This window comes from Rattus norvegicus, chromosome X, assembly GCF_021556685.1.
Source record: "Rattus norvegicus strain SHRSP/BbbUtx chromosome X, alternate assembly SHRSP_T2T, whole genome shotgun sequence".
Lineage (NCBI taxonomy): Eukaryota > Metazoa > Chordata > Mammalia > Rodentia > Muridae > Rattus > Rattus norvegicus.
In genome coordinates this window covers 8683944-8702994 of record NC_141554.1, presented here as the reverse complement: position 1 = coordinate 8702994, position 19051 = coordinate 8683944, and the positions used below count along the sequence as shown (strand labels likewise).

Sequence of the window (19051 nt, the reverse complement as noted above, 5' to 3'; positions counted from 1 at the left end):
GCTCACAAACTTCCCTGTGAACACAACTGTAAACAGTTGATTTTCAATGGTTCTCACTATCTCTGCAGAAATACTGGCGTATACAACATTCTCTCTCTCTCTCTCTCTCTCTCTCTCTCTCTCTCGCACACGCGCGCGCGCGCGCGCGCGCACACACACACACACACACACACACACACACACACACACACACACAATTTTCTTTTCCTCCACACTCCATTAGCACCTCTATTTCTGTGCTGGCCTTACTGATGTAACACAGGCAGGAGTCATACCCAGAGTTACACAGAGGGGCCTCACCAGTGAGTGGTCTTCTGTAAAAGTCAAGGAAGGAAGTGAATGATGTGTCAGCATGTCTGGCCAACAGAAATCCCAGCTATGCCTGGTCTGGCATGAAAGCCCCTCTCTAATGGGATGAGAAGCTACTAACCCTGGGTCCAGGCAGCTTGCTTCCAGCTGAGCTTGTTTTTGTTTTTGTTGCAAAATTGCCAAGACCTCTAGAGAAACAAACCAACTGTGTTTTCAGGTCTTGTTTTGTTCTGATGAATCCAGTTTGCCAGAAACACCAAGTAGGAGTCTGCCCACAATATTCATCAGCTTTCCTCACGGAGCCAAGTCTCAGGTAACTGCTCCTGGCTTGTACCTATGATACAGTTTATAGCTTGGGCTTCAAGAAGTAGTAAGAAAAACTGTTTTGATTGTAAAAGCACTTTTCCTTACTGTATCATAACACTTACCCATAAACAACTATTTAGAAGACAAGGCCAAGAGAACTGCCCTTTCTAGAAGAAAACAAATCTCTGGATTTCCCCCACCTCTAATTCTAGTTTCATGACACCATTAAGCAGGGAAACCAAAAAATTTCATCCACAAATGAGAAGCCCACTGATTAGTTTTGTTGCTATAGGTCATTGAACACTCTAGTCATGCTGTTAGTCATTCTCTGGACCAAGAAGGCCAAATGAGGAAGATGTATAGAAACCTGTTTCTGTATGGAGATTGAGTCATAGACGGAATCTTGAGGAACCACAGTAGGACTCAGCCTACTGTTTCCATCCTGACAGTAATCTTGAATGCTTTCAAAGGGTCAGCAGAACTGACTCTGAAAACATCTCCATGACTTCATGTGAAACTTGGGAAGAGGTCAAGGAAAGCTGTGGCACACACCTAGTTCCAGGCAAACCAGATGCCATAAGAATGTAGCAGAAATCACTGTCATCCACATCATGGTCATCTTGGAGCTGCCAACAACCCAGAACTGGCCTATCTGTCCAGTGTGTCAAGTCACTTATCCTAACTGGAGAAAAGACTTCATTAACCTCACTGCAAGTGCGAAACCAGAACCAACACTTAAGAAAACTGCTTCTCAGAATTTCTATGGTTAAGTGACAGCAAATTCATCACTATGACTGTAGGTATTATTGTGGCAAGAAGCTAAATAGTGAGCAGCAGGGATGTGAGAGGGAAAAGAGACCCTTTAATTCTCCAATTCTGCTTTCCACCTCTCACTTGCTGGCACCCAGCAATTTCCATGCAATCATCCAGGCCACCTGAGAAATAGCACACATCTGATTGTCAAAGCTAAATAATTACTGCTATTTTATGTGTAATCACTTTGTGGCTTTTATATATAAGGATTCCTTGGTGACTATTTTCTCCAGCTTCAAGCCAGTGATATTTACAAAGAAGTCTCTAGTTCAATGACAGAATTCTGTAGAAAACTAGTGTGCCAGCATATACTGTCCCCAGCAGCTAAACAGTATTGCAGATGAAGCAGCTAAACACTCCCTCCAAATCACACATGGAGCTATTGCTGAGACACCTAGGTGTATGTCTTCTACCATTCACATATGACTCCTTCTAGTGCATTCTGTCTTCTACTCAATCAACAAACCTGTTAACTTTGTTTTGAGTCAGCCTCAAGTTCTTTCCTATGGTAGATGTCAAGCACATGGATGCACCTGAGTAGAGGTCCCAAGACATGATGGGGGCTCATGGAGCTACACTGCCGGCAAAAGTTGACTTGTGCCTTTGTTACTGTTTAACATTGCAGCCTTCAGGTCTTAAAATACATACAGTAAGCAATGCTGCATGAAACCAACCAAGCCAACTCATTTCATGTTTTTCGCAGGTTCTTGAGCGCAGAGGGAGAGGCAATGTAAACCATTGAGAATGCCCGAGGTTTTGACCAGTATGGAATTATCTAGATAAAATTGTTCCTCACCCTGGTAGCCTGTTTACTTACAAAATGCATTACTTCCTCATTATTTCACCTTAGGTGACTCACTTAGGACTCAATTTTCAGCTTCTAACCTATAAATCAGTTTACTGCAGCAACCCAAAAGGTTGTTGTCGAGATGGCAATGGGGGAAGCCAGATACAAAGCTTGGAGTAAATGCTCAATTTTAGCAATTTTCAAATCAATTTTCAAGTTCCTTTCCCAGGAAGCATCACTTTGTGACTTACCCCTTGTAAGACTTGAAAGCTGTCGTTGTTAGGTGGCGGGTCTTGATCTGGATCAACACCAACTCTAAATGTCACCAGGGAAAAAGACAAGGAGAAAAGACAGAAAGCATTAGCTTGGCCCATGGCAGCAAATATCTTCCCAAAGCAGAAGGAGTGGTTAGCTTCAAGGAGAGAGAGCCCATCATGCAGAAGTCAGATCCACACCACAGCAGATTGCAAGAGTCTGGTGTATAAGTATCCATGCCCTCACTGAGGTGTCTGAGAAATATGCTGGCAGCTTTCCATCTGCCTTCCTTATACCAAGCAGTCTCTACTACTAAACAATGGGTCTCTTCTGCTTGGCTGCTTCCTCACTTCTGCCCTAAACTGCTTTGATGTCCACAATACTTTTTGTGAAATCAGACAGGTATACAAGGAAGCATGGGAAGGATCTGTAGTAAATACCTGCATGGCCACCTAGAGAGCCTACCATTACCATTTACTGTAGTGTCTTGATGGCCATCTTCACACTTCTCCATCCTACATCTTTCTTCATGATACAAATGAAGCAGTGGCATCAATAAATTTCTTCTGCATTCTTATGTATATGTCTGTGTGTGTATTCACATGCACATATCTATGGATGCCTGTGTGTGTGTGTGTGTGTGTGTGTGTGTGTGTGTGTGTGTGTGTGTGTGTAGGCCAGAGGGCAAACAGGTGTCATTCTTCAGATGCCATCTGCCTTGTTCTTTGAGACTGAGACTTTCATTTGGCCTAAAAATTACCAATTAAGTTATGCTGGCTGGTAAGCAAGCCCAAGAGATCTGCCTATCTTCCCAGTGCTGGGGTTATAAACATGCACCATCATATCCCACTTTTGACATAGGTTCTGAAGATCAAACTCAGGTCCTCATGCTTATGCAGCGAACACTTCTCTGACAGCCATCTCCCCAGCCTCCCTTCTCCTGACTGAAGTTCATTAGTATGCAAAATGATAGAATTTCTCATTCTCCAAACTCGAGTCATACTTCTTTGAATCATCTTTCCAACTACAACCTAACTTTTGGGCTTCTTCCCTTTACATCTCCAAGTTTTATCAAGAATCTTCTTAAACTGGTTTAGCCAGAACTCCCACCTTTGATATCTGATGCCATCTCCCAAATGATATCTGATCTCTGGGGCCTACCTTTATGAAGAGTGTCTCCTTACCTCTGATATTTCCTCTTGGCAAGTTTTATCCATAATTCCCTATAACTCCCACCTACTGCAAAATCACACCACCGCAGACTCTACCTCACTCATAGTGATCCTCTCTAAAGCCTACCTTGCCTACAGTATTATTAACTGGAGTCTTGGTATACTTTTAGTTCTCATATTCCCACAATCTCCCTATCAAAGTAGGCAGAAAGCTCACATATTTGAGAGAACTTACACATTTGAGAGCAACTGAAGATAATATATATTTAAAAAGACTAAGTGGGGGGTTGGGGATTTAGCTCAGTGGTAGAGCGCTTGCCTAGGAAGCGCAAGGCCCTGGGTTCGGTCCCCAGCTCCGGAAAAAAAAAAAAAAGGAAAAAGACTAAGTGGCAAAAATTCACTTACAATAAATTCTGAAGATGCACTAGGACAGTTGCCTTGGCTTTGCCATATGCTACCTATTGCTGTATGCATGTTTATTGTTTATATTCATATCTTCCCCATTTTGATACAGAAAATTATAACACAAACAACATAAATAACTTGGAATGGTGGGAGAGAAACTAGGCACCAGGAAAATCCTATACTCCGTCCAATCTTGCAATATCTCAGTATGTGAACAGCATCATAAAATGTAGCAAAGCATCAAGCTTTCAGTAGCCCAGGCCATTATAAGCTTGAAGAGGGAAGCTTTGCAGTCCAGTACAAGGACGACTTAGTCCAGCAAGCAGAAACTATAGTGGACATACAAAGCCGCAAATGCCAACTTATTTTTCTTCTTCCTCTCCATCACCAGTAACACCTGCTATCTTTCTAAAGAAAAGAGACTTCATGGAAGAAAAGATGCATGAACATCTACTTCAGTATCTGAAATGCCTCCCAAAACGTCACCTAAGATCCTAACGGCACACCAACAATCTAATGTGTGAAAATGGAGGCAAAATTGCATTCAGAACTCCCAATTGTTCTTCAATTTTTGCCTGTTTTTAGAGCCCCTTAATATACAATCCATACTAAAACATCCTCTATATGGTGCTCTGTAAGGTATCCATGGTGGCATCAATAAGGTTAATAGACAGGAGATTACTATTAGACCTTATGAAACAGCACAAAACTACTTTGTACCAGACAAATCTTCTGAAAGTGGGCTGCTGGGCGCAGACTCAGAAGAGCAGTATCTCCCAGAATGATAAGGTAACTTGGTTACCCTCAACTAAGCCACAAAAAGGCTCCTAAATGGCATAGGGTGACCAAGAATATGACACTTCAGATCTGCCACTAAGATAGCTTCTGCCATCAGTACATGTAAAGCAAACTAACTTTATATCAGCCCAGATGAAATAGGAGGCCCACAGGAAACACTGTACCATCACGAAGAAAATAAAATTAAATGTAGTAAGAGATGCCAAAGGAAAATAAGCTCTAGCCCTGGAATCTTTACTACAAGAAGAAAACATATTTGACAAAATCATTTTGGTTTGTGGACACAGGGTAGCCTATGTAGCCTTGACTGGCCTGGAATTTACTGTATAAACCATGCTCTGGTGATGATCCTGCCTCTGTCACCTAAATTCTAGAAAAACTTTAAATTGATTCTGTTTTAAAAGAACTATTGATAATAGCCAAGACTGATCTATTTGAACTCAAATCACAGAATACCAATGGGACTCATCATTCCCACTAGGTCCATGTGGCTGGGCCAGAATTCCAAACAAAGCGTAAAATACTGTATTCGAAACATTTTATAGTAAATTTCAGAATCTGAACTTGGTCACAAGCTCATGATGTTCACAATTTGTTATGGGGAAACCTGAGAGACTAGGACCATACTCTATGATAGAACTTTGTGCAGTGTTCTTTATCTGCAGTGTCTAGTTATAGCACCAGCTGGCCACCTGTGGACTCAGAGCATTTAGAGTGTAGTTATTATGAGTGAGAAATTACATTTTATACCTCCTTAGTTTTTAGCTAATTAAAACTTTAAATAACCATATATGGACAATGAAAGTATAGATTTTTAAATCAACCCTGATTTCAGACAGGTTTTCATACTGTCAACACTTTTTTGTTCTTTTGGCTAACTCTTTGCTTTGTTCATGCTAACACCTAGATTCCTGTTAAGGTGTTGTAGGAACACAGCTTCAAATCCACACAAAAAGAAAAAACTCTCTTGAACTGAATACCTAGACACTGAAGAGACTGCTGCCTTTATCAGTATGTAAAATAAATTCCTAAACCCAGGGTTCTATATGGAGACCACTCATTTTCTTAAAAGAATGAAAGAAGTGGGAGAATAAGAAAGTCTTCGTGTTCTGTCCTCAGTGCAATCAGTGAATGATTTCATTGCTGGCTCATCGGCAATTCATATTGCCATTCATATGGTAGCAAAATATCATTCTACTGATAACTTTTTTAATAGGATAAAGAAATGAAACATCAGAAAAATCCCAATTGTAAGATGTTTTGTTAAAAATCAATGTTGTAAGAGACCGTGAAAAGGGAGTGAATTGTGGCAAGAGAGTAAACAGACATGTCAGTAAACATAAACATTTTTAAAATTCATGTTACTTTTCTTAGGTGCAATTACACAGGAGATGGAAATCCAGAAGCATTTAGGAGTGGACTCAGGACACCTGACTCTTACTGGAAGAAAAAGTGACAGATTCTAGTGAACTGTTGAGTGCAAGTTAGAACTGAGGTAGTCACAGCTCCAGTCTTTCCTTTTGGGAGAAAAACTTAAAATATAGTTAAGAAGATTTAATTATACCTTTGGTAAAGATGTTTCAAAAATACATCAGCCTATTTCCCTACCTGTAATTAATTGATTAATACTGATAATTTATAAACTTACTTTATTTCAGGGTCTGAAAAGCACAAATTGTAAAGATTTGTAACATGAAGTACTAAAATTGGTAAGCACGGGCAATGAACGAATAAAGATTTTCTTCTTGATAATTTCAGAAATATTTTTGCTGAAATTATTTTCTCCTAAAAGTAATGGACATGGAGAAGACCTTGAGTTGACTCAGACACAATTAATGAAGTGCTAAGCAGTGCAGCCATATTTAGATCCAGCTGTGCCACTCTGTAACAAGTTGAAGCTCCAGAGACAGTCCTACTCAATATCTGATTTCCTTACCTATATCAATCTTCTGTGTGGAAAGTCCAATCTTCACCAGAGCCCCTTACTATCTATCATGTATCTGAGATGCATATAGTCTGACTGTACAGAGCATAAGGGGACTGCCTGGTTCCTCCAAGTCTGACTCATGGGGTCTTAGCAAGGTGCCAACTACTAATATAAGGTACTAAGGTAGTAGAATTCAAGAAAGTAAATAAATGCCTGCATTTCAGTTTACCATGCTTTATAAATGATCCCTAGATGACAGATAGGGGCCATGACATAAGGGTTATTCTGTATTTTTCCCTACTTGAGGCTGTTTATTTTAGAGTCATTTAAAAATTACTTTTCTGGCATTTGGAAGGGCCCTTGGACCAATCAATCCTCAAAGATGACACAGAGTATGCTGGGATTACTATAAAGGCCTCCACCCTTGGAGCACAGCCCAGAACCAAACTGGTCTCTGTGAATAAGAGTAAAACAATGGGTCAGGATACTTGGAATGGTGCTAAACAGCAAGAAAGACCAGACACAGGCTTTTGATTGTGGATTCAGAGCCCCATAAGACTTAGCTTTTTCAAATTGCTGGTTTTGGCAACTGTTTAAAATGTATTTATCTCCTGACTTGTTACATCTGGAATATTACAGAAACCTGAAGCTTTATTATATTACATTTCAGCATTCAGATACATCTAGGGGGAGCATACTGCAATAGACACAGTAGTCCTTTCCTCCAGAACGAACTGAATTATCCTTAAGTAATGAGACAAATGTGGAAATTCTATGCCAAACAAGAACAGGAATAAATCAAATGGATGTGTTTTTTCTGTAATGAATAAATACCCCAAAGTTAATAACCTTCATTCTAGAACAATAACTTGTCTACTGTTGTTAATGAATAAAATGCCATGAAATCTCAGAAAAATTCTATACTAACCAATACTTTTTTAGGAAATTCTGGAGATTGAATCTAGGGTCTCAAGCATATTAAGCATGCATTTTACCACTGATACATATTTCTAGAAACCAGTAATTTTAAAGCATGTGAATAATCAAAGTTCTGGTTATTTTTAGGAATATGAGACATAAATTTTCATATAAATCTTGATCATCAGATTATATTCTGAATTCTCTTGTGTCCCAAGTAATACTGGTCTAATAAAACTTCTTCCTTGAAGACAGGAAACTTCAGTAGAAAGAGTTCCTCTGCAACTCTACTAGTAAACCTGTATGTGTATGTGAGTGCATGTGCACACCTGCACGCACATCCACACAAGCACATTGCAACCATAATAAGCATGAACCCAATGAGATAGTTCAACACTTCCAGTAATTTTATGCATATCATTACAGAATATTATCTGGGCTATATTCCAAGACCCACACCCCACTCATAGATATTGTTTCCTTCACCCTGCCTTTACTGAACAGAATATTTTTACAAGTTCTGAGTTCAAGCTGATTTTGCAATGAGTGGATTTACAGATCAGACCAGGAAGAAAGCATATCACCTGAAAATTCAGAAAGGCAAGAACAAACACTGGAGGTTTTTATTTTGCTCCTATATCACCACCCTTAAACACAATGGCATTATATACAGTTGGAGGTAGGCCAAGAAAAAAACAGTGTTAACTGAAGTTTTAAATGTGAAAACTTCATTATTTTGATTATTTTAAAAATGTTCATGTCATCTAAACCATTGTGAAAAAGTATAAATATACAAATACATACTTAAAAATACATAATACTAAGGTACAGCCAGCAGAGACAGGAGCCTAGCATAACTGTCCTCTGAGAGGCTCTACCAAGAAGCCAATGGAAACAGATGCAGAGACCCACTGCCAAACATTAGATGGAGCTTGGGGAGTCTTGTGGAAGAGTTAGGAAAAGGACTGAGAGACCCAAACAGGATAGGAATCTACAGGAAGACCAACAGAATCAACTAACCTGGACCCTTGGGAGCTCCCAGAGACTGAACCACCTACAAAAGAGCTAGTGTGGGCTGGACATTTTCTGCACATATATGGCAGATGTGCAGCTTGTTCTTCATGCAGATCCCCCAACAGCTGGACTGGAGGCTGTCCCTGAATGTGTTACCTGCCTATAGATCCAGCTACCCTAACTGGATAACCTTGTCTTGCCTCGTTGGTTGAGGATGAAGTGTAGTCCTGCAATTACTTGGTGAGCCTTGGGGTGGGGGTGACACCCAGAGGACTCCCCCTTCTCAAAGGAAAAGGGAATGGGGAATGATCTGGATGAGGGAGTACTGGGAGAAAGGGGCATATATATTTTAAGACCATGTAGCTATGCTCTAGTCAAGGCTGAAATATGAAATTCTAGTTCTCTACATTAGATACAAGCTTTACTAACTAGATCCGGAGCAGGATTTTCTAGAAAAAAATATAGGTGGTTCTGAAAATGAGCTGTCTTTAACACAAAACTCATTCAGTTGTATAAAAAGAAAACATTAATTCAAGCTTCGTGGTTGAAAACACATGGTTCAAAATGTGGGAAGAAAGCACACAATTTCAATAACATTGACACAAATAAACATGGAGAAAAGACAGAAAAGATTATTAGAAATGATTTTCCTGTTGCCCATGGGGTAAGGATTGGTGCATTCAGGAAGGAAAAAGCAAACAGCATAAAGAAAAATCATTCAAGTTAGACAGAAGAGAAAAGCAAAGCCCAGTGGATTATTTTCTGAGTAGTCCCTGTGTCACCTGAAGTACTGCCATCGGTGCTCATTCTGGTCCTCTTCAGAGAGCTCCTCCACACCAACTCTGGGCAGCAGAAGAAGGAAATGTGAATGTGACAGGACAACACAGCTACCAGGATCTATGGCATGGACCATGCCAGGAAGAAGGGCTATCTCACCTTCATCAGAAAGTCATAGTCCCTTTTTTGTTCCAGTGCTGAGGATGGAACCCAAAGTCTTGAAAACACTAGGTAAGTGGCAACCATGCAGCTACATAATTATCTTTGGCTATTCCCATTCTCTAAACTCAAGAGGCAAAGAGGTTGCTAAATTTAAAGCAACAATGTTAGAAGCTAGGTCATGAGGAACAATTGATAATGATGTTAAGCCTCTCAAAACATAATACAATAAAATCAGATCAATATGTGTATATAACTTAATCTACAAGGAGCTCATCTGTTTCATAAAGCAAGGTATGTCCATATAAAAACAGAAAATTGTTACTAAACAATGCATATATTTTGAATATGTGCATATCTTATAGCTAGTTAACAGAAAGAACAAAACCCACTATATTACTGAAAATCAACAATACTTAGAATACAAATATGGCCATTTTTTTTCTAGACAAGCAAACAATATTGTTTACAATTTCAACCTGAAGGCCAGGAACCCAAGTTTGGCTCTTCTCTTTTCTTTGAGGTCTCTGGCTTGATGTGGTCTTTCACTTTCCTTAATGATTTCTAGATTATTCAGACAACATTGAACTTGATCATCATGCTACAACATGGCTTTGCAAACTCAGCACTTGAACATTTAAGTCCATAATTATTCTCTGTTGGGAAACCATTCCCCTGTGCACTGTACAATGTTTAGTAACATCCCTGACTTCTACTTACAGGATACCAACAGCAACTACCCCATCAGCCCCAGGAGATAGACCTTCTTGGTTAAAAAAAAAAGGACAGTTGTTTTTTGGTTTAAAATATTTCCGGATGTTTACAGAAGTTTCCCAGGTAGAAAAATTGCCCTTAGTTGAAAATACTGCACAAAATTATGTACTCTCAATAGGATAATATCATCCCTGTGGGTGTGAAAACTGGTTCTTGAGGAACATACATAAAAAACAACCCCTTAAAATGCAAATTGGGTAAGTTTGAAGCCATCAAAGCGTTATAAAACATAAAGATATAGGAGATCTGTGGTGCTAGAATTTTACTACAGTTAGTTGTAACCTGCAGGTTTTGCTACCCACTTTAAGCCCCAAATGGATTGTTCTCTGTTCCCTTGGATCTGCAGATGAAAGACAACACACATATTAACTTACTTATATATGCTTTAGCTCAATGGCCTGGCTCTTCTAAGCTTTCCTGGGCAATCATGCCCTTCTTTCACTCCCAGCTCAACACCCAAATCTGCCCTCAACTTTAGTTGCTCAGTTACCTTTAGCCCCAGCTCATTACCCTAAATCTGCCCTCAATTTTAGTTGTTTCTAATCTTCTGCCTACTACGCCAGGCCCAGTTGGGGAAGCGACCAATGGCCACTCAACCCTAGATCTTCCATGGCTGGTGGCTTTATCTCCCTCTGAAGCAAGGATAATTCTCTTCTGTGTCTGCTAACCTGCCTGCAGAAAAACTGGAAGTCCTGCCTATTCTGCACAGCTCATTGGCCACTAGCATCTTTATTGATCATGCAAGAACCAATTGAGGAACAGGACCTTCAGTGTTTCCGTGCAGATTCCTGATCAAGGCATCACAACCATCCCCTACAGTTAGTTGGAAAATTTGAGAAACATTGTAATAGGCAATGCTCAATTTCTCATTATATTGTATCCCTTGAAAATACAAGAGATCATGACTCATCATAAGGTGATACTTTCAATTAGTTACATGGTCAGAATGAGAATATGCCTTAAACCATAAATTACTATAGCAAACAGCAGAAAAACAAACCAGGATTTCTTAAGTGTAAGATTAGTCGTTGCTTGGGTGATTATAATAATAATAACATAATATGACAGCTAAAATTTAGTGAGTCCATTTGTCAAATAAATATTTAATGAGAAAATGGGGATTTTCTGGAGGTAGTGGTGACACTGGGGATAGAAACCAGAGCTTTGCATATGCTAGGAAAGCATTCTGCCACAAAGTTGCACCCCTTAACCCCTAGAGCAAGAACTCTTCATCATATTTACTTCTAATCACTCTAATCACATTGAATCACCATACTGTGATTGTTACTATTTAATTGGGAAGAAAACTGAGAATTGAAGTTAAAATGACTTGCCCACAGTCATAAAGGTAGGAATGGTAGAGGCACTCTTCCAACATAGACCTGTAGATTTAGGGACCCAAGTTCTTCCTGCTAAGATACTAATTCTGTAATAATGTTGCATCTTAGAAAATATCAATTCACAAACCCTGTTAGGTAAAGAGCTCAAGAGTCCTTCTCATCTATATTCCTTATGCTATCTTGAAGAGAATGTTACCATAATTTCCCAACTGATAGGATTAACACCAGAGTGTGTGTACTTGCCCTTGAAAGACTATATTACTTCCTTGTGGGCTGTGAAGGTTACCTGTTCATTTGACTAACTAGATGTGTGTCCTTCCATTGCCTCCCTACCCACTGTGCTCCTAGAGAATTTGTGATCATAGAATGTTCATCTGTTGAAATAATCCTATAACCCCTCTAAGCTGTCAAAATTATGTCCTTTGTAAATAACAGCACTTACTCAAGAGACTAAAAAGAATAAGCAGTTTATATATTAACTAAAATATCTGAGCATTTCCCATTACATTTAAAAGTATCAATCATAAAATACTAATTGAAGAAGGTAATTTTGGACTTGTTATGAACATAAGTGACCAAGCTCTGGAATTGCAGTTATATTCATATTTTTCTTCATAAACAGACTTGAAGTTAGCCATGGTCAAGAAATCAGAACTAGCCAGGAATGGGGGCACATTTAATCCCAACATTCTGGAGGCAGAGACAGGTAGACCTTTGAGTTTGAGGCTAACTTGGTCTACACAGTGAATTCCAGGACAGCTAGGGCTTCATAGAGATACACTGCCTCCCCCTACATCCCCCCAAAAAGAAAAGAAAGAAACCACAGCTAACACCTAGTTGTTTATAGAAGAACTCTAAGTTGTTAAGAAGAACTCTTAGTACAACTTCTGAGCAACTGCCTATACTCATCAGCAGTTGAAGAAATAAGGAACAAGTAAAAAAGTAGTCCCTACTTGAAAATTATTCTCCTGAGTTCACAGGATGAAAAGTACCATAATGAATATCAGGGGGTTTCTGAATCAATTTAAAATAAGAACTGGGTTGCAGAAATTCTTGAGGTCACTAAGCAACATCATAAGCCACAAGCCAAGAAAAACCAACCATTCTTATTACCTTATTTTGGAAAGAACTTCTTTTGATACAATTTATGTAAATGTCAGTGTCTATACTTAAATAACCATTACTAATACACATCTGAAAAAATATGAGTGGGTACCATATATATTTTTCAGCAATATTAACTGTTGCTTTACTTGAATGTGTGGTTGAGCTGAGGGAAAAAAAAAACCAAGAAGGGTAGAAATAAAATACAGGAACAGAAATTGGTAAAATTAAAATCAGAGAAATAGTAAAATATGTGGAATAAATAGGTAATTAAAAGCAAATGAAAATGCTTATATGAAAAAAAAATCCACCATCCAGGCATAATGGCATATGCCTTTGAACCCAGCACTGGAAAGACAGAGGTGGGTAGATCTCTGTGAGCTCTATTTCAGCATGCTCTACATAGCGACTAACAGAACAGTCATGGCTACATAATGAGACCTTATGTCAAAAAATAAATAACAAAAATTCCTCCTCCCAGACCCCTAGCAAATCTGACAAAAAAGAAAAGATACACATTATTAAAAATGAAACATGAAATAATAATAATGGCGATGTTGATAACACTGCAGACACCAGAAACATCTAAAGAACAATCAGTGAACACTATGTGTATGTAGCATAATAGTTAGAGTTACTATTACTGTGATGAAACACCATGGCAAGAGCAAATTGGGGTTCTCTCTTCTTTCTGCACATAAGCCCTTTCTCTTTCTCCCTACCCTTTCTCCTTTCTCCCCATGGTAACTCCCCTAGACTCAATCCTTGGAGCCAGTGAGCTCTCCCAAAGGCAATTTCCCAATAAAGCTACCTTTAAACAATCTAAAAACATTTTTAAAAAAGCAAGTTGGGGAGGAAAGGATATATTTGGATTCCACTTCTATATTACTGTTCATCACACCACAGAAAGCTAGGACAGGAGCTCAAACAGGACAGGAACCTGAAGGCAGGAACCACTGCAGAGGCCATGGAGGGATACTGTTTATTAGCTTGCTTCCCCTGTTTGTTCTCTTGCTTTCTTATAGAATCCAGGACCACTAGCCCAGTGATCACACTGTCCACAATGGACTGAGCCCTTCCCCATCAATCACTAGTTAAGAAAATGACCCATAGGCTTGCTTACAGCCTAATCTTATGGAGACATTTGCTTAACACAGGTTCCCTCTTCTCAGATGATTTTAGTCTGTATTAAGTTGACATAAAACTAGTTAGTACACTATGAATAACATTAACTTGACAAATAGATCAAACTGAGCAATTTCATAGTATCAGAGTTCACCTAATATGAAATATATAATCTAAACAGTTTCATTAAATAACATAATTTAAAGATTTCTGAAAAAGAAATCTTATGACCTAGAAAGTTTCATTGGAGAATTCTACCAAAAAGTAAAAGGAAATAACTAATACTAAATATATAAAGAAGAGTAGAGTACATATCCCAATTTATGTTTGGGGCCACATTACCCTAATTACCTAAACCAGACAAATATAGTGCAAAAAGGAGAACTATAAACCATACCCCAGGAACATAGAAAAATTAAGCAAGCATTTGCTCATAGAATTAAGCAGTATTCAAATAATATACCATAACCAAGTAGGGTTTATTTCAGAAAAGCTAGATCAGTTCAGAATTTGAGAATTGGTCACTGCAATCTACCAAAGAGCTAAATAAGAAAAAGTGTATGATCACACTCTCTGATGTCAAAAGTAATTTTGTTAAAAATAAACATGAGGACCAGCAAGGTGGCTCAATGGATAAAAGCATTTCTTGCCAAGCAAGATGACCTGAGTTCCTTCCCCAAGGTATACATGGTAGAAGAAAAGAACTGACTCCCAAAAAAACGGTCACCTGGTCTCCACATGTATAAAATGGTATGTGTTCTCTGCCCCCAAATAAATAAAATGTAACTTTCAAAAAAATTAAAAAATAAACTAACTAAAATATTCAATCTGATGATCAATAGCTATAAAAACTGTACAAGCTATGATGACACCCAATGATAAAAGTAAATATGTCTCTCTTACTGTTAAGAGCTGTGTGACAACATCCACTAACAGTACTTTTATTAAACATAGGACTGAAAGTCAACCAGAGCAATAATAAATGAAAAGAAAGTCAAAGGCACATTGGTTGAAAAGAACAAAATAAAACTATTTCACTTTGCATAGTTATGTAAATAATTCAGAAATTTATATCAATATAGAAAATCCTAGAGACTACACACACACACACACACACACACACACACACACACACACACACACACACACCAAACACCTCCTAGAACTAAAAAAGAAATGAGCTAGGTGTAGGTGGCAGGATATAAATCTAATAAAACTTGCATAGCATTTTTATGCTAAAAACTACAAAGTACTAATATAAAGAAACCAAAGAAAAAAACAAACAAACAAACAAACAAACAAACAAAAAAGAAACCAAAGAAGGTTAAAAATAAATTGAGACACGAAATAATTGGAGGACACAACATGAGGAAGATGCTAATGACCCCAATTGATAATATGCAAAATACAATTCCTATGAAAAGCAGAACAAGATTTTATTTACTTCTCTTGTATTCCTTTTATTGAGGCTTTGTATACCTCTCTCTGTGTATATCTCTTAGGCTAGCCCTGAATTCCTGCATCAGCCTCCTAATTGTTGGAATTATAAGCATGTCTAGCTACAGAAAGACTTTTTCTAAAATTTATATGAAATAAAACTAAAATGTCTACAATTTTGAAAAAAGAAAAGAAGGAGGTAGTGGTGGAAGCAAACTGTCTGCTGAATGCCAAAGCATATTGTGTAACTATAGCTATCACTTTTTGAAAATCAGATACATAAATCAATGAACCACAAGAGAATGTTGTGATCCCCAGGTAAATGGACAACTTATTTCTGACAAATGAGCAAAAGTATTTCAATGGAAAGCCACAGTCTTTTTTTTTTTATTAACTTGAGTATTTCTTATTTACATTTCAAATATTATTCCCTTTCCCGGTTTCTGGGCAAACATCCCCCTAATCCCTCCCCCTCCCCTTCTTTATAGGTGTTCCCCTCCCCATCCTCCCCCCATTGCCGCCCTCCCCCCAACAATCATGTTCACTGGGGGTTCAGTCTTGGCAGGACCAAGAGCTTCCTCTTCCCCTGGTGATCTTACTAGGATATTCATTGCTACCTATGAGGTTAGAGCCCAGGGTCAGTCCATGTATAGTCTTTAGGTAGAGCCACAGTCTTTTTATTATACCACAGTAGAACAACTGGATAGCCACAGACAAATAAAACACAACCTTCCATCTCATACTAACATTAACCAAAAGCAGCTCATAGACTTAAGTGTAAGACATAAAACTAAAAGTGTTTAAGGAAATAACAAAGAAGTTTCAAGAGAACTTGGTGAATTTTTTAGGCATGGCACCAAAGATATGATACAAAAATACAGATTACAATTCTTCAGCATTATGACTTCTTCTCTGTGAAAGATTCTACCAAGACTTCAATATAAGCTACAAGAAAGTGCAAAAAAATTTACAAACCATGTTATCTTACAAAACACTAGTATCTAGAATAAAAAACATTTCAAAACTCAACAAAAACTACTACTACTTCAATTATAAAGCAAACAAAAGACTTGAAGAGCTAGTCGTGAGAGAAAAGATGGGAGCAAAAGACAAGCAGATGAAGAGACATTCAACATTATTAGCTACAAAGACCAACATGCGATAGCACCACACACCTATCAGAACTACTAGAGAGAATACTGGTGAGGATATGAGGAAACCAGAGCCTCATGTGCCATTAGTAGCAATGTAAATGGTACAGTTACTCTGCAAAACTGTTTGGCAGTTCCTTAGAAACTTACTCATTTAGTATCTTATCTGTCAGTCATGTTCTGGAACCTGTATCATAGATATATGAATGCCCATATTGATATAAAAACTTACTCAAAAATGTTCACAGTTGCTTTATTTATAATAATCGTAAACTAGAAACTAACAAAATGTCCTTCAAGGTATGAACAGTTAAACAGACCCTGATACATTCATGTCAGGAGTATTATCCAGAAATAAAAAGGAAGAAATTTTGACATATATAATGACCTATGTGGGTCTCAAAGGTATTATGGTGAATAAGAGGAAAAGTCAATCTCAAAAGATCATTTACTAAATAATTTGAGTTCTATAATTATCAAAATGAGAAAATTATGGAGACAGAGACCAAATTAGAGGTTGCTGGAGTTAGGGAATGGTAGGAGAAGAGTGTGACATAAAGGATGGAGCTAAGGATATCTCTATGTTGGAACAATCCTATACCTTGAACACAGTGGTGCTTGCAAAAACCTAGATATAAGAAAATAGTATCAAACCACACACATGGACCCATTCAGCTCCTGGTTGTGATATGGTACAACTAGCTATATAACACGTGACCACAGGAAACATGCATAAAGCATACCCTGAACTCTCAGTTCTATAGTTATTCCAGAATAAAAAATTATGCTGCATAGTTTTCATGCTCTGAAATATTCTGGCTCATATATGAAAGATACCTGAGAGATGTTTCCTCAAATTAGATAATTTCAAAAACCTCACATAACATTACCAATGAATAACAGTGAAATTGAATCTTTTCTAAAACACATACAATAGCAAATTTTGATCACCCATGCCCCAAAGACTGATTTTTATACCTGTATGTTATCTATGGTTGATATGACAAAATTATATGGAGAAGGGATCAAAAAGTAAAACATATTTTAAAAAGCGGAATAGAAGTATGATAGGAACTATGGGTTTTCTGCTCAACAGCATTGCTCACTTCTTACCAGCTCCTTGCATAGTTGACCCATCATGTACCTGTCAGACTTAGCTCTAGGTAGAAGAACTGTTTTAATGGCCCACTTTTTGAAAAGGTAACAAAGTTCCAAAAGACAACTCTCCATTCTCAGTGGGAAATCATTCGGTTCTGTTTGTAACAAATATTTTGGGGTTGAAAAATAAAGCGAAGAACTTATAATTTAATCAGGTCATGAAAAGTCAGGGAACTGACCAGATAATTCCTGAGGAGCCTGAAACTTTTATACAGTTTAGGGAACTACTTTAAATTACTCATATAAAAATCAAACACAAATATGAGTATTTCCTGAATACATAATATACACAAATACACAAATATGAGTATTTCCTGAATACATAAAAATAAGTCTTATGAATGATATGAGAAATTAATTATAATAGACTTCAAAGTTTTCAAAACTCCTCATGAAATATATATATATATTATAGCTATATAGTATTATCCAACATAGTTATTATTCATATTATATAGTATTATTCATATAGCTATATAGTATTATTCAATAATTTCAAAATCCCATGATGAATATAAATATCAGAGTATCTCAGGAAATTACAAAATTGTTTATTACCTATCTAACAATTCTCTGTACAAGATGAGCACCCCTACTCCAAAAATCTGAAATCTCGCATAAAGTTACTTCACAGGTCACTGAAGGCAAAGACTCTCAGGGTCATGCAGGGTACAGAAGGTCAATCGCCTGTCTTGTCCTCATGCTGCTACAAAGAACAAAGACAGTACCATCTGATGTCTCAAGTTGAAAGCTACATGAGTACATTTTCTTTCTTCAGGTTTATATTCCCAAAGATGGACTGTATTTCTTAATCCAACCCTTAGTATTAAAGCAAGGAAGTTGAAATTCTAAACACCCCAAATGTTATGAGGAAAGCAATTTTTAGCACCACAACCCTTTTCACAGATGGACAGCACTGTGTACAAGCCATGGCACAACTTCCTGTCTCATCCTCTCAAGACTCACCTAGGGTAAAGTTGTTGTTTTGTGTCTCATTTCTCAAAATAGATTGTATTCTCTCCACTATGTTGTGAGAACCATCTTAATATATAAGCATGGGGATGCAAATGGCACATGCAACACAAGCATTAGTGATGATCCTGATTGTCACCAAGAAGCTCGCCTTGATTTGCAAGCTGAGACATACTAGCCCAAAAATGCACAACTGGCAGGAGCCAAACCCAGGAATTCCTGCCTCCTGCCACCAATCCCTTCCACCTCTGGAGGAAAGGGCTATTCTCTCAAATCCTGTTTTTCTCCTCTGAAGTGTGAAGGAATTTCAACTGTCTTTGGCAGAGGAGGGAAAACAAACTGAAGACCAA

At 38.0% G+C, this 19051-nt stretch overlaps 1 protein-coding gene across 4 annotated transcripts in view; it reads right to left on the bottom strand.

Annotated features, from left to right (window-relative positions):
- Positions 1 to 19051, bottom strand: part of Slc9a7 (solute carrier family 9 member A7) — a 180668-nt gene that overhangs the window by 43817 nt on the left and 117800 nt on the right. For 2 of the 4 annotated variants that reach the window (NM_001401002.1, XM_087599840.1), the window contains exons 13-14: positions 9487 to 9546; positions 2467 to 2530 (exon numbers count right to left, since the gene is read on the bottom strand). In NM_001401002.1, the coding sequence (NP_001387931.1) occupies positions 2467 to 2530; positions 9487 to 9546 (124 nt within the window). The remainder of the gene's footprint in view (positions 1 to 2466; positions 2531 to 9486; positions 9547 to 19051) is intronic. The other 2 variants (XM_087599842.1, XM_087599841.1) reach the window with 1 other exon arrangement.